At 42.0% G+C, this 24,639-nt stretch overlaps 2 protein-coding genes and 1 long non-coding RNA gene across 8 annotated transcripts in view; all 3 read left to right on the forward strand.

The window, feature by feature from the left end:
- Window positions 1-10,360, forward strand: part of MICAL2 (microtubule associated monooxygenase, calponin and LIM domain containing 2) — a 132,430-nt gene extending 122,070 nt beyond the window's left edge. For all 6 annotated transcript variants that reach the window (XM_075755186.1, XM_075755188.1, XM_075755189.1 and 3 more), the window contains 3 exons: window positions 4,714-4,813; window positions 6,051-6,124; window positions 7,037-10,360. In XM_075755186.1, coding sequence (XP_075611301.1) covers window positions 4,714-4,813; window positions 6,051-6,124; window positions 7,037-7,221 — 359 coding nt within the window. In that variant the 3' untranslated portion in view covers window positions 7,222-10,360. The remainder of the gene's footprint in view (window positions 1-4,713; window positions 4,814-6,050; window positions 6,125-7,036) is intronic.
- A 351-nt stretch (window positions 10,361-10,711) lies between these two features.
- On the forward strand, window positions 10,712-14,652 carry LOC142601931 (uncharacterized). The gene is made up of 3 exons (XR_012835507.1): window positions 10,712-10,971; window positions 13,987-14,032; window positions 14,556-14,652. It is a non-coding gene; the product is annotated as an uncharacterized LOC142601931 (long non-coding RNA).
- Window positions 14,653-15,896: 1,244 nt separating this feature from the next.
- Window positions 15,897-24,639, forward strand: part of PARVA (parvin alpha) — a 71,195-nt gene continuing 62,452 nt past the window's right edge. Inside the window, exon 1 of the mRNA XM_075755204.1 lies at window positions 15,897-16,201. Coding sequence (XP_075611319.1) covers window positions 16,066-16,201 — 136 coding nt within the window. The 5' untranslated portion in view covers window positions 15,897-16,065. The remainder of the gene's footprint in view (window positions 16,202-24,639) is intronic.

Below are 24,639 nucleotides of genomic sequence, written 5' to 3' on the forward strand. Positions count from 1 at the left end.
GGCACAAAACAGGGAAGGGAGTGTGAACCGTGCACAGAAGGCACTTGAGGGGGCTGCGGTTCTGTGCTGAAAGGGCTCTGGGGAGCCGACAGCCCGATTGCAAACGTGTCTCTACCTCCGTTTTAGAAAGCTGAACCTCATGCTTTCGTGACAGGCAGTTGCACAATGCTGAAAACCTAGATATGTTTTGTCACCTGATCTTGTTGTTGCCTTAGCTAGGCAACTGGCAAAATCTCTACATGCTGGCTTTTTAATGCCATATTTCGTAGCAGTTGTCACCCCTATTCTAACACTGAACTAATCTGTTCACCAAGAGAGTGTTTGTCCAACCTTTTATATTTATTAACTAATTTCCTATAATTGATAGTGCCAACCTATTTCAAATGTTATTTTAAAGGCTGGCATCTTTTTTTTTTTCTTAAATGAAAACATAACTGTTTACCAAATGGCATCCACCTTACCGTATATGAGACAGTCTGCTAAAAAAGACTTTGAGGATTTGGAGTGTTAGCTTTTTTCTTTACTGCTGATTTGTATAAGGGTGGATGTTTTTTGGAAACATCAAAAATACAGAAGGACAAGAGACTTCTAGGTCTTGGGATAGATGCTGAATACCAGGATAAATGGCCTAGAGCCACCTCTTGTTTTTGCTGTTTTGACAATCACATTTCCTAAAGAAGGCTGTCTGCCAACAGATTGATGCTTTTCATTCTCTTCCCATCCTTAGTAATTGGATTGCCCTCATTAAGGTGAAAGTACTATTTTTTTTTCCTCCCTGTTGATTGTTTGTGTGTAGGTGGCCAGTTACAAATAGGGCAGATACTGAAACGTAGGATGTTACTGTGTCTTAATAACTCTTCTGGTGCAAAAGCATGAAGCCATAAGTTTCCCAAACAAAACGTGAGTGCTTTGTTGCTTGTAATAACATACATGTAATGATGCAGGAATCGGTGAGTTTAATATTCTGTTCAACCGTCTTAAAAATAATGGGCATTATTGTTTAATGAATGACCAGTGTTTATTAGGTTAAGTTGTATTTAAGCAGGTCTGCGCTTATGCAATTCAAGTGATTTAATAGGTATTATTAAGGTAATTAGAAAACGATCACAGTTCAGCAATAATATTGAGCTGCAAAGGTTGTGAATAACCAAATTTAGAGACAGGCCTGCAAACACTAGTCTTCAGTGACATTTACGCAACTCTCCTTTAATAATTCTGTAAGCCCGGGATGAATGGCCCTTTGTTAGGGGGAGTTATTCATTAGCTCCTCAACTGAATTAGAAAAGAACATGCGTGGGTGTGAAACAACTGCCATGAAGACTGATGAGCAAAATGAGGCTTTGATGATCTTCTAATTGTAGTGACAACAATTCATGCATTAAAAAAAAAAAAAAATCAGTCCTATGAATAATTTTTCATGCCCCTTATTCCCTTTATTCTGGTTCTAAATACCAAATAATAAATCACTGATGTACCGTCACTTTGTTTTCCACTGACATTTGTGGAGGCTTATGGAGATCTTCTGCCTACAAGAAAATACAGAAATAAAAATCTCGAAACACGTTTTCCACTGAAATTAGCATAACCGATCAGTTGACTAAACAAATCATGAAGAATGATGGTAAAGAAAAAAGTCTGTGTTGAGAGAATGTTAAGAAATCTTTCCGTGTTTTGGAAGGTAAACAAATATCTGCATGTGTTGCAGCTAGTTTTTTATTTCAGAAGGAGCATACCCAAGGCTTCTCAGAACTTTCCACAGGGTCAAAAGAGATCTGCTGAAAAGCTGTAGGAATAAGGAATATGAGGTTTAGCTGGTCCTAAAAAGGCACAAACTGGCCGAGTCCCCTTTGCTGCGTGACTGCTGTACGGATGGACAGTGTAACGTCACTGGAGAACAGAAGGTTGAGGTTTTGAGAAGAGTGTTCAGTAAATGCTCCTCTGTCGTTCCCTCAAAACTGATTAATATAGACATAGCCATGATATAATTAGAAGAATATCTGACTTTCAAATGGGATCCAGGTTAAAGGAGACTTGGGTAAACCAGAAGGAAAGTTTTGCTTTAGCAATGCAGTAAGAAAAAGCCAGCATGGCTCGCAGAACAAGCACACAAACTGTTTTCCCTCTAACCTTTAAAAACATCTGTCGTACTGTCTTATGCAAAAGACTTCGCTGGCTTGTTCTGCCTTTGGAAGGTATAAAGCTGTCCATAAGACTTAAATAACTATTAACATTATCATTAACAGACTTTTGAAAAGCTCAGGGAAAAAAATGCCCCTGGGGACAGTTGGGGGGGGGCATTCTGTGGGATGGAGGAGGAGGAAAAACAAGGGCTGTTTTTATTTCAGCTTGCACTGAGGATTTTGCAAAAATGAGTGGCATTTTTGCAAAGTGCGTTAGTCTCTGCTTACCTCAATCAACCTATAATACACAGTCTTTTATTACAGATAGAGAGATTTTAAAGTGCAAAGAGGAAATGTTTAAAAAAAAGAATATTTTTGCCTAATCAAGAAAACAGCAAAAAGGCAACAGTAACCCTCTGTATGTGTGCAGGACACACGCATACCTGCAATTGCAATGTTTTTACTAACAGTAAGATAGATCAAATTTTGGTGATAATTTCTGATGGTGGCATACGAAGAACTTAAGGCTCAATGCTAATGCTGCATCCCTGCATTGGATCTGTGAGAAGCCACTGTTGGCACGTCCCAGCAAGAACTGCTCCAGCAGTCAGTCGGAGAAGGCATCTTTTATCACCACTTCCTGACCTGGAAGATCCCACAGGAACACATGTGTTTTAATGGAATCAGGCAGAAATCAAACCAATGTTGCTCTGCCCTCTCCTGCTGCTTTATCCTCCCGTTTTATGGTAGCTTCAGATTGGGGTCAAATCCTGACGGGAAATCACAGAATCCCATCCTTGGTGTGAGGGCCTGTGCGGTTCCTCCGATGCTGGCAGGAGGTGACCTGGGCTCTCTGGGATAACAGTGCCTGGTGAGGGCACGCAAATGGGCTGGTGATCCCAAAACACCCAACAATTTCCCTCCTGCTCAGGAAGATTGCTAAAGGGCCGTATCGGGCAAGATCATTACTGCCTGCGGGAGACGGGCTGTAAGCTGCTGTTCTTGAATGGTGTGACATCCACTTTGACACTGAAGTGAGGGACAGCTGAAGGAGCAGAGGCAAGAGGGTAATTCCTGGGGCCAAGGACTAAGTGCGTTTCAAAACGGCAACAGAAAGGCATCTGAAACGCTGCTGAGCTGTCCAGGACTCTGGCTCTCTCTCCACTTGGTAACCTAGTTTAGTGATACTCTTGTAACTGTCATCTCTGGAGCTTGAACCTGGAACCTTTGGGCTTAAATTTCAGTGCACTCAGTCGTTTCTGAAATAAAGGTGCAGTCCTCTGAAAGCAGGAGAAATCATGTAAGTCTGCATCCACAGAAAATAGCCAGGCTGGTTTACGGGGATTTTATGCTTGATGTCCAGCAGCGTGATGTAAGGACTGAGGAGGAGAGCGCAGCGTTCCCCTGCCTGCTAGCGGCACCTCCTTTTGCTTTATCCCAGGTCCGGCTGCCCCTGCCTCCACGTACGGGGTGTGCAACTACCACGTGCTGAGGCAGGAGCACAGGCTGGCTGTTGGGTTTATGCCTCTAAAGGGGTCAGCGCGCCACCTACATTGTGGTCTCAGCCTGGAAATACTTGCTTCCTACAAGTGATCGCTATTTTGTGGCAGAAGAGAGCGGCTGGGCAGAGCAGATGCTGTGGGAGGTGCATTTGCAGTGCCACCGCTGCTGCCGTAATTCTGCATCGAAGGGTGGTGAAGTGGTTTTGTGAAGAAAATGAGTGGAAAATGTGAAGCGATGAGCGTGTTAGAAAGGATAGTAAGGAAAAGAAATACATATGTGCTCTGACTTGCCACTTGGAAACACCCAGGGGTTCTCCATTGCCGCAGATTTTTGTACAGACGGCATTTTAGCAGCAGTAAAGACCCTCACCTGGTGAAAGAGAAATCCGTTGTCTTCTTCAGCAAGGCAGAGTCAAGCTGTGAGCTCTCTGGGAGAGAGACCATCTCGTGTTTCATGTCTGTATAGTGCCTGCCAGTGATACCCTGGCCCAAAGTGTTACAGAACCACCCAGTAATAATGGATTTGTCCTGTCCCAAGGCCTTTCCCAGCATTTAAAGCAGGTGCAGATTTAGAGGCCAGTTGGCAAATGAATGGAAATTTGTAGGAGATTTGATTGTGTCTGATGCCCCCTGGAAGCAGGGACTGAGTTGATACTTGCCAGGATGTACGTCCTGAAGTCTGATTGTGTTAATAGGGTATCCATTTATACATATAGTTCAGCTGTTGGACTCCAGTATCAACAGAGAAACTATGTTATCAAAGGCAGAACTAAGAGAAAGAAAAAGTGCTCATGAAAAAAAAGAAAGTCTAAATGATTATTTGAAAGAAAAACTTAACTTCCAAAACAATAGTGTTTTTAAATGATGCATCTAACTGCAATCAGCTACAATATTCAACCAAATGTAGACAAGACTGTTATACCTGTTATACCCAGACATTACTGATGTAAGTTACATACAGCAAAAAAATTTAAAATCTACATTTGAACTCAAGTAGGCTTACAAATGAGAACTATTTAAAGTGAACTTAAGTGGTAAGAGCTTTGGAAGGAAATCTGGTAATGCACACTTAACTCTCCTATTTTAAACAGATTCAGGCACAAAGGATGAAACTCAGATGCTACATGAATGGTTTGAGCTGGTCCTGGAGAAGAATAAATTAATGCGTTACGAGTCTGAGCTCCTGATTATGTACGTAAGGACAAGCATTAGTGCTGACGATGGGGAGGGAACAGGGGAAAAGTGTACTCATGTTACACCTGAACGCCTTACTGCGAGCTGCAGTTTGAGACTGCCGTGGAATAAACATACCCAGAGTAGCTACAATCTGGTTTGAACACAGATTTCCAGTTGTCCTTCTCTCTCACAGTGATTCAATCACTTCAATCTTATACAATGCTCTAAGCCAGTTTAGCATATAGATGCTCTGCCTTTATATGATGCGGGTCTAATGAACACTGAGGCACTTTGTCCTGTGGAAGAAAAACAGTCTGACAAGTTTATCTCAGATTTTATTGGACATAGGAGAAAAGATCTAGGAATTCACTACAGCGATGAAACAAGCAGATACGCCAAGCAAATAAAAACTGTCTTGGATGCCACTGTTTGTGGTTGATGGAAACAATATTGGCTGTAGCTCCCTCACCTCACCTCCTTGGAAATGCGCTCAGCAGATAGGCGGAGGTGACTCTCGGCTATTTTCCCCACTATTTCTGGGCAATGTGGGAAGGCGATGAGAGCTGCAGCAGTCATTACTCACCCCTGGATTTCACACCAGTGCAGGCTGCTCGGTGCCATTTATCATTTCCATATCGCTCAGTCAGCCCCCAGCGCTGCGTGCAGACCTGCAGCCCAGCCACTAGCTCCAGCCACAACCCAATTTCTCCCCAGCTGCGCTGATCCCATCAGGGGCCAAACCTTTTCTTTCCCCTCCGATCACCATTGGATGTTGTAGTAGCAATGCTTCCTGCTCACACTGTCTGCAAAGCAGAGTTAAAAAAACAAAACCAGGCTGCTTTTATCACTGCAGGACACAAAATGCTGTTGTCTGGATGTGTTCACATGGATTAACTCCCTTGCCTCAGGGACCTGCTCCTGTGCAGAGGGCCTGGCAGGGTCCTTCGTGTGTGAGAGCATCCAGTCCTGTCCAGAATTCCATTGTGGGTGCCCCAAACAAAGCACAGCTGGTTAAAGCCTGAAGTGTTGCGATGTGAGAGGGAGCTTAATGTGATACTTAATGTAAAAGGTGGCAGCGGTACTTCTGGCTTTGCAGTGGCAACGTAGGCACAGGTAAAGCTTTTAGCCTTGACAACCCGTGAGGAGAAAATACCGGATAAACAGAATGCAGAATCTCTTGGTTGAAATAATATTAACATATATGTCTTTGTTGAAAAAACTTGTTCTTTAATGTACTTTTTATTGTATGCAGAGCCCAAGAGTTAGAACTGGAGGATCACCAAAGCAGGTTGGAACAAAAGCTGAGAGAGAAAATGGCCATTGATGGTAAGTCAAAGGGGAGAGTACGCTGCAGACTATGCCCATACGAGTCCCTGCTTGCTCCAAAAAGGACCAGAGTGGCTGAGGCTCTTCCTCCTGTGCTCTTCTGTGAGTGCAGTTCAGCCAGCAAAATGCAACTTGAGATCTTCTCATCCGACTTCCAGTGAAGACAGCTAGGCTAACCTGCCCAGTCTTACACTGAACATAACTCAGAAGGATTCCACGTGTAATTCCACTAATTGTGTTGTGCAGGCAGGAACATCCAGCTAACATGTGATGATGGGCAGCAATGGAAAGTAATTTCTTCAACCACCTAAACACAAAAGATGTTATCTGCTTTTATGATAACTGTAGCATTACTGGTTACTGCAGTATTTTGGAACTGCTTTTAGGTTCTTGGGATTACGGTTTGGGCTTGTCCTTTCATTTGGTATTAGAAAAGAGAGCATGGGGAGGAGGCATGCAGGGAGAAGGGGGGTTACATAGCACTGAATACCCCACAATATCCTGTTGTGTTCTAAGCATGTGGATTGTAAGAGGCAGCAGTTTTCAATACATTTCCTGAAAAACACTTTCCATTTTCTTATAGGTACGGCATTTCATAGTTGGGCTTTTTACCTAGTATAAACTAAACTTAAACTCTACTTAAATGTTTTAATAAACAAATAGTGTTTTTCTTGTTCAGTCTAAGTTTTGCTAAAAGATCTACTCAAGACATCAGAGGCCTTAATGATCAATCCTAAATGGCCCAAATGCAGGAGGAATTTTCCCTGAACTGTAACAAGAAAAATATTAACTGCTATTGACTTCATTTGTCACTGACTACAATATTAATACAAGCTGTACAGCAACAGTTAAAAGGCAAAGTGTAACAACAGTGTGATCTGGATTTTAACCTCTTGTTTTGTGATCTCTTAGACAGCCTTAAAGATGAGATGGATCTGAATGAGGAGGATGAAATTTTTACTGAGATGATGAAAGTGGTTGAAGAAAGGGACAAACTCGTGTCTACCTTAGAGGAGCAGAGAGTGAAAGAAAAAGCAGAAGACCAGCACTTTGAAAGCATTATGTTATCTAGAGGCTATCAGCTGAGCAGGATTTAAACAGCCACATGCAAATAAACATGATTTCAGCAATATTTGTAATCATGGACATACAATCTTCTGAAAAAGGAAGGAATTCAAATTTAAAATCAACATATTTGGGAAACGTCATTTTGTTATCAACAGCTCTTAAGCAGTTCTTTTGCTCGTACCGGAGTCATTTCACTACCAGCTTAAAGGATCACTGGAATACAGAATAGGACTGAATTTACCTGTCTGATGAGCATCAGGGTCTGTGAAAGTGAAATTAGAGCTCTGTTATTTTCTTGGAATTTTATTTTAACGCTGAGAATAGTGTTCCTGAGAAACATGATGACATCATTTAGTATTTTTGAGACAGCATTACTTTCCATCTGTTTGAATCTGTTTCTGGTTTTGTTAATATTTTGGCACAGCCAACCCATGGTGAACTATGTAAAGGTCAGAAACCAAGCATCTCATATAAAAATGAGGTTAGTTTTTATTTCTGGTGGAGGAAGGGTTGTTTGACTAATAACTATGTGTAAGCACTCATTAAAATTACTGTAAATGCAATGTCAGAAATTAATTTTCCAGTATTTTTACATTTTAGTGCACTGTATTTTTGAATAAGAAGAGCAATATTAAATCCCTACATTTTGTAAAATGGTAAGGGACTATCAAGAAGTGACTACCCTTAAGACTGTTACATGCTCAAAAAAGCTTTTGTGTGTCAAAGATTAAGGTCTTCTCTAAAATATGCTAAATTATGATTTTTAAATAGTAATCCAGACTAACTGCTTTACAATTGCTTGATAAAATACATCACAAATAGTATCATAGTGTGTGATGAGTGGTATAGCAGTTAAAGATCTCCCTGAGAATAATTCCTCAAAAAGGTTGCAAAAAATGTTGAGTTTGTAATGTCAACGTTTGATAGAAAATGTTGTGTATATTTAAACTACATTTATCTTGCTGCTCAGGAATATATACATGCATATTTTTTGCTTAAAGGAACTATGTCCTATCTTTTTTTGCACATTCATTTGTAGATATTGGCAAAGCAGATGTGCAAAAATTCTCCTAAGTATTCAATGTGGTTTAAGTACTTATTTAAATCTGAGATAATTCTGCAATTCAAGATTGGTGGTATTCCCAGCTGTACGTATGATGCACTACATTTTCAAATTCAAAAAAAACCAAGGAGAATCTGAAAGACTCTTTCTTTCTGAATATTGTTTTACCTCGTGCTCTGAGAAGATTTGATGTTCTCATTGTTTCATGAATGGTGCTAATTTGCAGCAGTTGCCTATGGTACAGCCAAAGCTAGAAGTATTCCTGTTACAAAAGCTTTAAACTAAAAAACCTCTTGGTAAGTATTTATAGGGTAACAAGCACATTGGATCCTGTCACAGTAATTTATGAATGATCTTAAGTTTTTGCTGTATTGTAAGAAAATTAAAATACTCTCTCTAAAGATAAAACCAAAATTTTACTATTGACCATAGATAGATAATATACCTCTATTGCTGCAAGGAATATACTATTGTTCTGCAATATTTATGTATTTATATTTATTTATTAGACTGTTTAAAGAGGATAAGAGTGTCTGGTTACATTCAAGAGTTTGGATGCTGTCTCTGATAAATGTGTATTTCTAACAGCTATGTATAGGTGAAGCTGAGCATAGTAGATAGCTTTATTGATTTGGTAAATAATTAGTAATAAAATATGAAATAAGATTTTTAAACAACACTCTTGGTTACCGTTACTTGAGGGGCTACCCTTAAAACATAGCATGTAGGGCTTTAACAATATAATTTGTCTTTCATCGTAGTGGAAAGACATAGCAGAATCCTTGAATGTGTTCCAGAATTACCATCAGACTTTTTTTCTTTCTGTCATTCATAGTCTAAGCATGCCTGATCTTCAGATTACATTTTTATTGAGATGGATTGCAGTGATTGATTGATCTCTTAAACTAACTCTATTACCTAAGATTGACACAAAGTAGGAGCAGGCAGGGCAGCAATAAATTTTTTAATTTTCTCAGTTGAGATCTGCTGGTATTTCCAGTTTTGCGGAGAAAATTTTTGGATTTTATCACTGTTCCCAGAAGCCTTATGTAATCCCTTAGAACAAGACTGTCCAGAACATCTATCACAGTTTTCCATAGAAAACTGAGAGTCATAATGCTTTCAAGGTATTTTTTAAAAAAGTTTTAAAGCAAACTTCTTAGTCCTTTGCACAAGAGGGGAATTCGGCAGAAACCTCCAGTTATATCAGTCAAAGATTGTTTTTTTTCACCTCACTTTTACAATCTAAAAAGTCCATTCTCCTTAGTGTTGCTGCCGAACAAAGAGGAAGAGAAAGGGTAGCCTCAGAGAAACATGATGCTCCTAGTCTTGAGGAGGAGATTGCTCTCCTCTTCCAAAGTCTGACCCACTTGCCCAGGGGAGGTGCACACATGGCGATCGGTCAGATTCAGGCTGCTCTGAGATGTATATAAGCCCTGAGATTTCAGTTTACAGCAGATACCTGTTCGGCTGTAAAATCAAATATGAAAGGGTGCTTTCCTTTTAGCTCCAAAGATTTGAGTTCTTGAGAGTATCTGAGTCAACAGAAGCTGAGGGCCATCAGCATTGTAAGGCCCTCAAAAATACTCTTTGCTAAAATGATACTTTTCGGGATGCCATGTGGTCATAACATATGCTCCACCCAAAACTGTGTGTCTGCTCTTGCATGGAAAAACCTGTCAGGCTACTCTTACCTTGCCTGTTATTAAGTACCTCATAAGATTCGATCCAAAAATGAACTGTGCAAGTGATTTAGAAAAGTAATAGACTCCTAAGTCATTTAAAGCAGGTCTTCATATATCGCAAGAGTGGAGGAGGAGGGGAAAAAAAAAAAAAGAGTAACTACGTGCACTGTTCACAGGTCAATTTAATATGGTTGGCTTGTATTAGAAATGAATTTCAACACTGGTTTGGTTATGAGACTTCTTGCTGCTCAATTTTTCTGTAAATTGACTCACTAACTTATAATAGACTTGTTCATTTTTAAGTCCATGGCGCTGTCATTGTTGGGTATAATGTCCTGTGCTGGAACATATTGACTATGTCTAAACGGACTAGATGTAAGCAATTTTCTATTTGAAAAAATAAAATTATATCTCACTCTCTGAAGTCCCTGAATCATTTCCATAGTAATTTCTCTCCACCTATATCTACAATGTAATAATACGTGTTTAGGTATAGGTAAGAAATTATATCAGTTTCTTAATTCGTATACTGGTAAGTAAATGACACCATCTTGCAGTTCAGTTTCATTTTATAGCTTAGGAATAATGACACCCTGAAGTTAGAAGGCAGTTGACTCTACCTTTAACACAAGAGGTTGCGAACTCCATGAGATCAACAACTTCCTCATTCTTGCATAGGAATTCACCACCTAATTTCCTTAGGTATGATATACAAATTATAATAGCTCCTTGAAGACTTGAAGGAAAAGTGTCACTATGTGGATCAATAAGAATTGGTGATCAAAACCTTGATTGCCAATTTCCAAGTTCCACTAACTTCACCTCTATCAAGTAATCTCATTTTGTTGCTTTTTACCAGTGGGAGACCCTTACAGAGCAAGACAACCTGCTGGTTGAGATGAGAGAAGTGGATAAGCAAGATTTGGGCTTATGTTAGTGCCTGCACCGTTGTCCCCTTCTCAATGACTGTGAACTGATTAATAGTTCTCTTCAGAGGATAGATGGACAGCTGCTTCTCTTCAGAGGTCAAGGTAATTTGGGGCATATTTGATCTGAGGTTTTTCTTCTACTATTATGTCCTTTCCCTTCCATCTTGTGTGCCTCAGAGGCAGATGGGTGTGGTGGTGACTCCTCCGATAATACCACACATCAGTTCTCAGGAACTGCACAGGAATTAATTGCCTGCTGGGTTTATTGGTAGTACTTAGGTCAGACTGGCGGACTTGGCTGGCCCAGGAGCAGGGTGTGGGTAGAAATGCCAGCAATTTACTGAGACTCCTCTCCTCCTGTTCACAACACACACACACCCATCCCCTCTTCAAAAGATTATAGGTCTAAAGAAACTCAATTCAACAAGAAGTTCAGGAAAGGGATTTTCTAAGCCATTATTTGACTCAAGATCAATCCATTTGCCCCCAAGGTAAAGGAATGCCTCACTGATTTTTAGGGTATTAGGCCAGGTTTCTCTGGGCACAGGCAACAACCTTAGAGATCTTATGTTTTGAAACCTCTGCTTTTTAGCCCAATGCATATCTGATTTCAACTAAGAATTTCTCTTTAGTTTAGTAGCCTCTTTCCAGAAGGATACACTCTGTTTTCTTTCTTGCTTGACCAAGTAACAGGATGCGGCTTAGCAAATTGGAGATTCTGTATATCTTTTAAGATTTTGCTGCTGCTAAGATCTAGAGTTGTCCCTGCTTGGTTTTGCACGGACCATGCAGTTTTTGCATAGTTTAGCATGACGGGTTTGCCATGTTAGCATGCAAATACTGTCCCTGCAGTCTTACAGAGTCTGAATTCACGTGCAGCAAGGTCCTTTGGGATGTATAAAATTTCTTGTATGGATATGGGATAAGAGATGTGGATGTACAAATGCCAGCCAGGTGTGGCTGTGCTTTGGTCTGTTCCCTGCACTGCCTCTTCCTGCAGCGCACAGAGGTGGCTGCTGCCAGCCATCACGTGAAGAGGAGTGGGTCTTCCTGGTGAAATTCAGAAAAGCTTTCCTGCAGGACAAAGCTGGATGCAGCTCATGCTTCCCATGCTCCTGGGGTGCCATCGTTGGCCATGGCCTTACCTTACCGGAGGAGCAGGTCCCTGGCGTGTCTTGCTCATGGACACATGCAGAAGCACCAGGTCCTGCCAGACCTGTTATCCCCAAGTATTTTGGGGCACTCTCAGGAAAATCTCAGTCAAGGAATAGACATTAAACATCCACAAAGTAACCTGTGTGGAAATGCCTTTTTTCTAAGCAGGTTCTTTTAATGTGCTGTTAACTACTACTCAGGGTGGGGTGGGCATGTTCAGCAGTTAACCACACAGAACTGTCAGGTCAGTAGAAAGCTGACCACAAGTACTTAGTGAAATAAAGAGGGTAGACTTTGGTCTAGTTCTGTTCTTCCTGAAGTCTGTGAAATGTGTTACTATAGGCAATTGCAGCAATAGCAGTAGGTCGATAGAGTGTTTTTGAAAATTCCCCTTCCACTCTTTAAATGACCAAATGGTCAAAAGGCTAGAGCAGAGGTACACCTAGGAGAAAAATGTTAGGTGAAAACTCAGACAAATGAATAATTTATTGCATGGCCTTAACCAGCTTGGCTGCTGCAGTGCACGCCTAGCCCATGATCAGTGTATCACATATCCTGCCGCTTCCACCTCATTTGGGAAGTAAGACTCTGTGATCATTCTGAATCCTGTAGTAAAAGAAATAAAACCTAGTTGTGCATGGGCAGATATGGAGGTGAATAAGTATTATTTGAAGTATGCGTATTTAACCTTCTTTTATTGCCTGGCAAAAGTATATACAGATCAGGATACAATTAATCTGAGCTACTGGTTGGCTCATCTGTAAGAACAAGAGTCAGACAGGGAGCCCGGTGAGAGCTCTCATGGTCTGCTCCAGGTTTCTATACGCCAGATGCAGCGGGGCCAGCCTGAACGGCAGCCTGCTGACTACTGTGTCCTGTGCATGGGATCACGGAGCATGATCATGAAAATATTCAATTATCAAATATAAAGCAGAGCAAAAACCTAGCCAAACAAAAATCCCCAGTGAATTTATAAGCAGTTTTTATTTGTGGTTAAAATACTGTATAAATAAGAGGCATTTAAAAATCAACATTCCTATATCTGCCATAACTTAGACCTTGTGCCTACCTGTAAGGCCTTTTGTGCTGAATGCAACATTAATTTAAGGTCATATGTCCATATATATTCCCAGATCAAAAGAAAAAAAAGTAGCATATGTAGTTCTAAATTTAAGATCCAGGGTAAAAAAAAATGTTGTAACTATCCTCAAAGAGAAACATTCTAAGTGGAAAACCCCTGCAATAATATTCTACCAAAAGAACTGCAAAAAAGTGCTGAAAGAAACCCATTAAAAAACCCCAGTAAACTTGTCTGTCTGTTGCTTTAGCATTATTACTTACAAGACACAGTATTTGTGTTTCCAGATCTGATAAAGCTGATTTTAAACTCATTACATTTCATTTAAAATTTATTTTCTCCTTGTGATGTGAAACACCCATAGCTCATGAGGCTATTAAATAAGTAATACTGTATTTGTCATTAATTTACATAATTTACATATGCTGAGTGTAGCGAAATAGGAAAGAAAGATGCTAGCTCTTTTCAGCTATTTTGTGTGAGACTTGGCAAATACACGTTGAATTCTGACTTTCATTACCGTTCGTGAGGTATCTGGCTTGTTCTTTCTGTCTTTACCACAAAACGTAGTGGTACAAAAGCAAGTGCACTTGTGTTTGCGAAAATGCTGCCTCTTCTGCTGTGCCCACAAAGGCCTATATTGACATCTATGTATGGTCATTTGGGTCCAAATGGAGATTTAGTTGAGTATTGCTCTGTTTGTAAATGCCGCAGATTCACATACATATAAAAATGGCTTGACATGTTTGTTTCTCTTTCTTTTGAACTAGTCTGTTATTATGTTTTTAAAATTATTCAAAACTGTTCATATCCTAATCCATACAGTGAGCAAGCAGCACTTGTATAAAAAGAGATTAATGTGTGAAATTTGGACTATTCTGCAGACAACAGCCCCAAGACACAATCGGTACTACAAGCCAGAGAGCACACGTAAGGAAATGCGAGATTGTGCTAACGGCTTGGGCTCATTCCTGCTTTTAACTGATGGCAGTATGGATGAATGAAGTTTTTCTCCGGGGCATATACTAACTGCATGCAACAAATACGCATTGATGTTTACCCCTCATCAGCTAACCAATGTTAGTGGCTTGTAAAAACACAACAATTATTAGCTGATTTAGAAATATCCTCATGGTAATTTCATTTCACTTATTATGCCTAATAGATAGCTAGATATTTGCATGAAGTGTGCGTGGCTTTTTGCCTGAATTGTTAATCGAGTGATTAAGTGGTAAGTGAAAGTAGTGCATCCAGATGACATTAATGCTGTTCCAATCCTGGGTGCCTCCTGAACCAGTCACAGCAAATTATTGGTTTTAAAGATACTTCTCTCTTAAGCTACTCATCTGCAAATCAAAGCAGGGCTGGTATAGGCAATCTATCATGCTAAGTCACCTTTCTTTCCTGCTAGCTTTTATACTGGTCTGACTACAATGGCTGGTTTCTTTTGTAGAAGTGGATATGACGATGCCCACCGCCGCTGACCACAGATGTAGCTGAAACATACGGGCAGAAGAGCTGCTTTGCAAAATGTGCTCAAGACTGAAGTGTATGTAATACGCTTGAACTTTAACTTGCATAAAACTATTTGGTGATGCTTTATTACATCATTAGTTCTTTTCTATCTGTGTCAACCACAGGGTGTAGAAATATCTGCCTGCATCTGTGATACCCCCCCCCCCCCAATCCTTCCAGAACCTTCACTTATGAATAGTTATGGATTAATTGAGCCATCTGAGCCCTGGTCCTGCCTGTCTATTCCTGTGTTTAACTTTTGGCACCCGTGTTAACTAGTGCTCTCGTGTGTGATCACCTACATTGGTGCATTTGACCAACCAGCCTGAGTTAGTGACCGGCTCCTCTGCAAGGCAATGCAAAGGCAGATGGGCCATTGAGCGAGGCACTGTCCTGTGCCTCAGTGTACAGCTGGCCACCCAAAAAGTGGTGGGTGCCACAGCTAGGAAGGGAGCATGGCCTTCATACCACCCTGGGGCTGCAGGCTTCCCGAGGCCCAGCCTGGCTCCCGCTGCCAGGCTTTCTCCTTCCCGGGGCTGTGTGAAACACCCTTTTCCTGAGCTTGAAGGACCAGATCCCGCAGGCAGGTTAAACGAGGACCTTTGGCCCATGGCTGAACACCCTGAGAGGGGCAGGTAGGGGTGGCCGTTGGCCTGAGGAGGGGTGGCTGTTGGGCAGGGGGGGGCAGGTATTGAACGGCTGTTGGACTGAGGAGAGGGCCATTGAGCTAGAGAGGCCTGTTGGGTGACTGTTGGGACAGAGTAGCAGGGGCTGTTCAGAGGCCATTGGGCAGCTGTTGGGCTGAGGAGGAAGCCACTGGGATGAGAAGGGGGGGGCGTTGAGCTAGGGTGGGCCATTGGGTGACCACTGGGCTGAATAGTGGGGGCTGTTGAGCAGCTGTTGGGGCTGGGGGGGGGAGTGTTGGGGTGAGAAGGAGTGGCTGTTGGAAGGAGAGCACTGGGTGGCTGTTGGGCTGAGGTGGCAGCTGGGCAGCTGTTGGGCTGAGGAGTGGGCTCTCGGGCTGAGAAGGGGCTGCTGTTGGGCAGCCGTTGGGCTGCGGAGGGGGCTGCTGAGCTAGGCGGGGCCATTGGGTGACCGGTTGGCTGAGGAGTGGGAGCTGTTGAGCAGCCGTTGGGCGACTGTTGGGCTGAGGAGGGGGCCGTTGGGCTGAGCAGCCGGGGCTGTTGAGAGGCCGTTGGGTTGGGGAGAGGGGGGGCGTTGGGCTGAGGAGGGAGCCATGCGAGAGGAGCGGGCCCTCCCCGGCGGGCGCTGAGCGGGCGGGAGGGCGGGAGGGAGGGAGGGAAGGAGCGGGAGAGCCGGGAGAGCGGAGCAGGAGCTGCCTCAAATGCTTGAAATAATTCCGCTTCCGTTCAGAGCCGGGAGCAGCCTCCCACGGCATCGGGGCCTCGGACCCGTCTCCTCCATCCCGGAGCGCCGGCTGGGCCATCATGGCAACTTCCCCCCAGAAGTCCCCTTCTTCTCCCAAGTCCCCCACCCCTAAATCTCCCCCGTCCAGAAAGAAAGATGACTCCTTCCTGGGTAAGCTCGGCGGCACGCTGGCGAGGAGGAAAAAAGCCAAAGAAGGTAAAAATTACAGGTTTGCACGTTTCCTGGGAGTTACCTTAAAATAGGGGGGGAGGAGGGGGGAAGAGGAGGAGACAGGGGGAGAGGAAAAGGCTCTGGGGAGCGGGAGGAAGGGGCTGACTGGGGAAGGACGCGCGGGGTGGGGTGGGCAGGCGAGAGGCGAGGGAGGAGCGCGCCGCCTGGTCCCCGTGGCTTCGCCGGGGCCGGGAGGGGGCCGCGGCGCCTCTCCCCGGTACTGCTCCCCAGTGCCAGCGCGTCACGGCGGGGGAACGCGGGCGGCCGCCGACCGGGAAACACCCCACCCTCACTACCGCAGCTAACGGCCCCGCGCCAGGGCAGGCTGTGCGCTGCGGCCGAGGCGGGCCCGCCGCACCGCGGGCCGGGCGGCGGCGGCGGGGAGCCGCGGAGGTCAGGCCGGGTGAACGGTGCCCTCCCTCCGTCGGGGGGATAGTGTGGAGCTCGTAGTGCCGGACTGGGTCAGAGAGGGACAGGACGGACTGTGGTGCCCGGGCTGGAGGAGGAGAGTGTTTCCTCGCAGTAGATGAAGCGCTTCGGCGGGCGAGGGCCGCGGCGGCATGCGGGCCCACCAGGCCTGCGGGCCCGTGCGCCTCGCAGCTCCGCGCAGCTGGGGAGAGCCTGGGGCTTGGTGCACATCTTGGCCGCGCCTCGCAGCCCGTCAGGAGTGCTTGCCTTTCAAGTTACGGTGAAAACCCCGAAAACTTGATGCTTAAATCCTCTTTAACTCGTAATGTGTTGGTTTATATTGGTGTACAGTGTGGTCAGTATATATTGCTGTGAGCAAGCAGTGTAATGCACATGACTGATGTAATGTTTGTAATAGTATTCGTTCCTCAAAGGCTTAAAACTTAACCTGATTTTTGTTGTACTAAGCAAAAGACCCTTGCCTTGCGACAGTGGACCTTTGAAGAACACTGAGCGTGTACAACAGTCTGGTTCTTTGCCCGTACATGTGAATTAATATCCACCCCCTACTGAATCTGCCTATTTAAAATCCCATGAGACAGAGAATTGGAATTTAACCTTACTCACCCATCATTTTCACATCTGATCTTAATTTAAATGTGATGCAAATAGTGCCAAAGTAACAAGTCACTTCCAAACGGCTTTTCAAGCAACGTTCTTTGCTTGCAAGTGTGAAGAAGGGTATGTTATGCTCAGCAGACCCTTGCTTCTGATGTGTACGTGGGTAATGAAAACAGGCATGGTATTTCAGAGTAGCACAAGGATGATAGAACTTCGGCGAGTATAGTGTGTCACTCTAACTATCATGTCATCTTTCTGAGATGCATGGTCTTGCTTTTAAATTAAAATGCATGTTGCACTATTGTGCTCACGTTATTTGGCTTTTTCTGGTCATTGCAGATGGCCCAGAAGTTGATGAAATAGTAAGTAATGACAAACTTTATTAGTTACCCACTTTGTTATATTATTCATTGGGGTATTCATGAATATTAGCGACATTGAACTAGCAAAAATTTCCTGTGATGAGGCTGTATGGTAGTTATGTTTAGAGATCTTTAATTTAGCCTATTTGTAGTAGATGTAGTATGTCCATTATTATTAAGTAACGCTATTTTCCTCATTGACAGATAGGAAGTTACAAATCTCCAGCAAACTGTTAAAGGCAGCAGTTACTTTTATCCACAATCTTGTAATCTCACAAAAAGAAGTATTCTGTGAAATCCTATTTCTTCTTGCTACTTCTATGTCTGTGTTAAATTTATCAACTAAAAGCTGCACCTGCCATTTCATTATCTCATCATGTTGATATTTACCCTTTTGACATTTTGGAACAACATTAGTGCTGTCCTTGAACTTTTTGTTTCCCAATTTTCTGAAGTCTATTTAAAAATAACAGTGATTTGGAGAATTTTTTTTTTAACTTTGTGATGAGTTTGTTATTTGCTGATGGAAGAAAAAGTATTTTATTAAATTCACCTTAATATCCTTCTTATTTCTGCATATATTTGTCACATTTCCTTAGTTAGAAGCACATGCAGAGGTGAGATTGATACTATGCTATCTTCCTTTTTTGCGTGTTTGTTTTTAGCAGATTCACATGGATTCAAAGCTGGTAAATCCTTACTGTGAAGCCTGTCTTCTTCATGCTTTCTAATCTTTCCTCAACTAGAAATAAATACGAGTTTGCAAACTATTAATGAGTCACCTTGTTTCTTGTAGGCAGTGACACACACGGGTTCCATCTTAAGTTTTGCTGCCACAGTTTGTATGGATCCAGGTGTATTTGAAGTCTAGCTAGGAACTTCAAATAGGAGGTCAGGTTGCTTGTTCTTTGATTTTTAAAATTTTTTTTCTCTCCCTGCTTTAATCGACCTATCTAGTGGCAGGTTTCCTACAGAGACAGGTCTTGGTCATAGGGTTGCATGTAGCTATTCAACTGTTAACACGCATATTAGAAAATGTTCAAGTATAAGTCATAGGCATTTGGAAAACAATGTTATTTTTCTCCTGGCCATCTTTAGACCTTCAGCTTCTGTAAACTAGAATGAAGTAGTATTAGATGGCACCTTTACTCTCATCATAATTTTTGTATAACATCAGGATCTATATCCCTGATATGATATACGCTATTTTGTTGTGCATGTTGATCTCTGGTCATGTAAGGTCTCTAAATATGATGAACTGTTAGCAACTCTTTAGAAACAATGCTGTGGCTTTTTCTGTATGGGGTATTCATTTCCTCTTTTACCTACTTAGTCTTGTGCTTTGTGATTTTAATATTCCAGTAGAGAAAATCCATATTCTGGATTTCATCTATGTCGGTATGTCTTCATGAGGCAACAATTCTGATTATTCCAATTTATTGTTATCTTTAATGTATGGGTGGTAGAACAAGTATTTTTCTTTTAGATGAATGTAGACTATGCAGAAGATGCCTCTCTCATCCCAGTCTCCTGATCAACTGGGTTACAGACCTGGCTAGAGCTGCTATGGCTTTTTTCCAACCTGCGCACCCTTGGTGGCTACCAAGGGGCTGCTGCACACACACACCTCTGTTTTGTTCCTCTGCTGCATGTCCCTCTGTTTGTGTTAAGCCAGACCATGCTCAGGATGCACACCTGGAATCAAAAACACAGGAGCATACCCGGGTCTTACAGCTTAGCAATAGGTTGAGAAAGTCAGTGGGAATTGGGGTGCTTGTGATAAATAAGGGACAACTGAACGTTTCCCTATCTTTCAGTTGGTGTAAGTTCTGCTGTTACACAGAGGACAGAAACTTACTGGTTTACTTTGGTATTTTACCACAAGGTCTAAGAATTAATGTTTTTAAATAGTGCAAAAAAGTTTTATCTGTTGTATGGAGTATACTAATTACATTTTAGTTCTATCTGTGTTATATATGTAGTTAACTGTTGTAGATGATAGATGATTATACATGTATGGTTTTTGTATTTATGTCATCAACAGGCATTTTGATCATAATCAAAATGATACTTTTATATATTGCAACAGTAGAGCCAGTGCCAAAATGCTCTACCAAACCATTAGGAACTGAAGTGACATTATGGTGAAGAGTAATGCAGATTATTTATAAGGACAATAAAGTCTATGTAGTTTTAGATGTAGCAAAAGTCATTTATAGTACAATATAAAATGGATTCTCTGTAATAACATTTATTTATATGTATAACTATTTATAAAAATATATAGCAAGCCTTTCCTTATGAACTTCAAAGTTCTTGGGAATGGTAGGTATTCCACCCATGTTAGAGATGAGAATATTTTAGACAAGTGAAATGAATTCTGTAATATCACAATACAAGTTGTTGACCAAAACAGAGAGAGTAACCCGAGATACTGTTACTTGAGATATCACACGTGATGTAAGCAGCGATTAGTCATACCTTAAGACACATGTTAATCTGGAAAATACATTGTCATTAAATATTAGAGAATATTTCATAGAATCTGAAATTTGGGGCTAAAATTTGCTTATGTCATCATCTGTCACGTAGGATCATAGCCTGGTTTTCATTTACGGTATCTCATCACCATTGATATAATTCAAGGATGAGAACATTGTACTTAAGTCTTTCCTGTGAGAGTATGAGCAGCTGCATCTTTAAATAGTATATAAATTCTGTTAAGGTAACAAAAATGACAAATGATTAAGTATATTTGGAATTAATTATAATTAGCTTTTTATCTAATGAGAAAATTGTGAGATAATACTAGCATATTTGATGACCTGTTTACAACTGAACTGTCATATGCAAAAATTATTTGATTCTGTCCATTTCATTCCCAAAAAGCATTCAAAGATTGAGCTACCCCATATATGCTACCAGAGGATTCCGGTCCTTATCTAGCATGAGTTGAGATGCATGGGTAGCTCATTGTATTAGCAAAAACCAACAACAAATTAAAATTTTTTGTAAGCTCCTTATAGTAGTCTGCATTGTGTACTGAACATGTCTGTAGAAGTGCAAGGAGAGAACGGAATGATCTCTTTTTTTAGATGTAGGGTTGTGCGTTGTGTTACCTTATGAATTTTTCATGTTGGGTTCAGTAAGGTCGTGTGTGATTGCTCTCCTTGAATTTTCCTGGCCTGGCAATTATAGACACAGAAATTTCACTCCTGCTGATAGCTTACCTTAGTGGAGAATCTTAAGAATTGACCCATGACATACTAATAAATCTGTGACACATTTGGCAACAGAGAGTAAAGTTCGGAATTGCTTAAATTGCGTAGGAGCAGATGGGAAACAGACAGCTTGGACCCATGAATTTGGTAGAGAGGAATTACTGCTCATTGTACGGGCTCAGTCAGTTTTCCAATTGATATGACATCAATTTCAGTAATTTGACTGCTCTTCTGCCTAGTCTATTTGGTGTTGATGGGCAGGAGAAGGAATGAATTTTCTTCAAGCTTCACCTTATGATATTTCTTCTTCTGTATGTCTTGATTTCATTTTTTGTGTATGAGGTCACAGTAGGCTGTATTCTCTGTATAGGGAAGAGTATGTTAACAGTGTAAAATATTGTAGATTCTGCTATTGATAATAACCTTTAATTTCTTAATCTTTACTTTGTTGCCATCATGCATTTCACAGAATAATATGAAATTAGAACAAATTAAAAATACAAATTAAGAATAAGTGTAGGGTGATGAGAGCTTTTGAGGTGTTTTAAGTAAAATTTTGTCTTTCTGGAATCCATGACTACAATGACTTGTTGAGTAACTCACTGACAAAGACATCATGCCTTAGTCTGGCTATGGGCATTTTACTATGAAAGAAATGTATTTCTTAGTATACAAGAAATGTGCTGCTGAATTTTAATTGACATATTTGACTTGTTTTCTTTGGACCTATTTCTGCAACTTCTTTTTCAGTAGTGCACTACTGGTGCAAAGGACTATATTTTTATATCAGTAATCTTTTGTTTTGCTTGTCTGTTTCTCATGTGAGAGATTCCAGACTAGCTTAAATGCTTTGCAGGCTTTTTCTTTTCTACTGCTCTCACCTGATGCTGTGTTTAAAATGCAGACAAAGCTGAAGGAAGAACTGATATATGTCCTACCATTGTATTTGCTAGTATGTAGTGCAAAGGATGAAAATGGGCCACTGAATGCTAATTTCATACTTTATGTGGTGCTTCAAAGACAGCATATAGTGTTTTCTATGAAAAGGAAATGGCATGGGGAAGGCTTTATCGTCACTCTAATATCAGTACTTTTGAGTTTCTCTCTTTTACTGCAGCACATCAGTACATCATCTCTAGGCTGCCTTATGCCATCAGAATAGCTGAACAGCTGTTTTTGATGTCTGACATAATGCACTTTACTTTCAACCTTAGTGCGTAGCAACCGAAATGTACTTATCTTTCCCCTATATACTGCGTTACATATTCCCGTGTCCCTGATGTACTGCCACGGGCACATCATAGACAGCTGTGTAGCTGATGCTGGACAAAACCTATTAGTACCACCACTGACATAATTATTGCCTTGGAGCTAGTTCTGTTAAGTAGATAAAATACTTCTGTTAAGTGGAAGGAACGTGGAAAGCAAAAAGAAAAATAGAGGGAAGGTTCACCTGATTTGTTTGTTGTCATTTCATTGCTATGAGCCTTCTGAGCACATCTACAGCATATGAAAGGAAAAGAAACTACTGAAGAGATGTTTTTTGTTTCCATCCTTTGAATCCAGATTGTCAGGGGATATCTGGGGAGGCCTCTCTGCTCTGACCCTTGAAGGGGTTGCTCAGTAGAAAGAGAGATAATTGCCTCTGAAACACTTCTGTCAGTGTAGACAGAACACCCAACTGTTGCTTACGCTGTGATGGCAGTAGTCCACCAGATGCAACTCTTAGCATATACGGAAACGACAGCTCTGAAATGCACAAAGCACAGCACTGCCAACCTCTTCTCTGCCAGAGAGGAGGTGAAGGAGCCCATGGTGGCATCTCGCTGGAGGCAGGAGGACCCATGCATGCAGCAGGGGAGGTGTGTGAAGAGGACACAGAGCCAGGCTCTCCTGCCTGTTCCCAGAAGAGCACCCCCAACTGTTAAGTCCATCCAGTTGCTTTTGAAATAACTAAAGTGACACATAATTTATTTTTTTTACTCCATGCATGGTTAAGTTCTGAAACTTACTGCTATAGGATGTTTTGGATGCCAGAAATATTTTTTTAAAAGGGAGGGTGGGCTAAAAATGGTTCTGGGTGGATTCTAGATTAAAAAAAAGGTCTGCAGTGGCCCACATGTGAATTGTGCAGGCATCATAGATAATTCAAATTCACAGCTATTAGGAATCTTACACCAAGGGAAAAAACCCCTGTTGGTTTGCCTTTCCCTGCTTGTATTGTTAAGAATGCATTTGTGCGAGGGGCCAGGACCGTGGGCTTTGATCTGCTGTTCTGACCCAATACAGCCATTAATACCTTTGTTCTCTGACTACCTGCATATGGGCATAGAGCCACTGAACCCTGTCTCTGCATTTGACTTCCAAAAGCAGCCTTAGATTATGTGGGCCAGTCAGCTGCTACAGAAGTATGCCTTTTATTTCCTGTGTTTCTTCCCATATGAGCAGTTTCTTCATCATCTGAGCCTACAGGTTTCATACAGGATAAAACTAAACATGCATGGAACGGGTTAAAGGAAGGAGTGGTGGTGAAGAGGAGCAGAGAAGCAGAGCAAGGGGTCTGGCTGCAGAATGCAGCTGCTCTCTGAGGCGCTGCTGGGCACGGAGGAGGGACAGGGCTGGAGGGCAGGGGGAGGGAGGATGTTTGCCCGTAAGGCTGTGTGCATCCCTTCCTCTCCTCTCTTCAGCAGCAGCTGCTCCCGTCCCGTCCCCGCCCCCGCCTTGTGCTCCATTGGTCACGGTGGTCACTGCTGAGCTCTTTAGGGTGCTGTGAGCAGACATGGATGAGGGTGCTGATGGTTTGGCAGTGCTTGTTGCTACAGCAGCTGTTCCCCATCTGTGGGGAAGGGGTGGTGGCCGCAAGCTGTCAGCTGGACTGCACTGTCATAGACACTGATAAGCTTGGGTTGCAGAATGAGTGAATAGTTATGGTTGGAAGGGACCTCTGGAGATCATCTATAAAGATTCAGGTGTCTGATTGTTCAGGATCTCAACTGAGAGAAGGTGGACTGATCTGGTCCACCAGGCTTGTACCTCTGACTGGCCAGGTGTAGTGATGGCATGGTGACAGCATACTCTGTCAGTTCTTTTCAGTATCTACTGCAGTTGGCTAGATGCATAGCAATTATCTAGATGAAAGGTAAAAAAGATTAAAGTGGCGAAGTAAAATCAGCGTTAAACAAGTAGTTGAAGAGCCTCCAGTGCTTCCAAATTACAGGACAGAGCCATGGAAAGAAGAAAAAAGCCAGAGACCAGCTCAGACTGATGTAACTTTATTTCAATGTTAACTTTTTCTTTACATCTCCAGATTTAAAATATACTGTCCCTGATATCAGACTCATAAAAACGTGCATCCAGTCTTCAACATGAAGGTGGATATAACCAAGTGAAGCTGTAGAAGAGAGTAAATATGAAGTTCTCATTTTCATCATCAGTAAAGTGAGCATGCTGTCAAGCAAATCCGTAATTTTAGAACTCCAACATTTCCCTTAGCATTTAAGGAACCTGTCCTGAAGGTAAAAGAAGACCAAGACTGACAAATAGAAAAGTTGTCGCTGGGTTTGATTACTGCTTGTGGGGTTCTACATCTTCTGAAACCCCTCAGCTTAAAGGTCTATGCTTCTGTGACTCTGTCTTGGATAGTATTTCTGGGATATATCCTACTTTTTCTTTTCTCCCTTTAATGCCTTCTGCAACTGTTAAACCATGCCCTGCCTACAGACCGAATAGTTCAATACTGGGCTCTCTGCCTTTCTCACTGAGATTAAGATAAGGACAGTCCAGTTCTTTTGTTACTTTACTATCTCTGAGA

The sequence above is a fragment of the Balearica regulorum genome, chromosome 5 (assembly GCF_011004875.1).
Source record: "Balearica regulorum gibbericeps isolate bBalReg1 chromosome 5, bBalReg1.pri, whole genome shotgun sequence".
NCBI lineage: Eukaryota > Metazoa > Chordata > Aves > Gruiformes > Gruidae > Balearica > Balearica regulorum.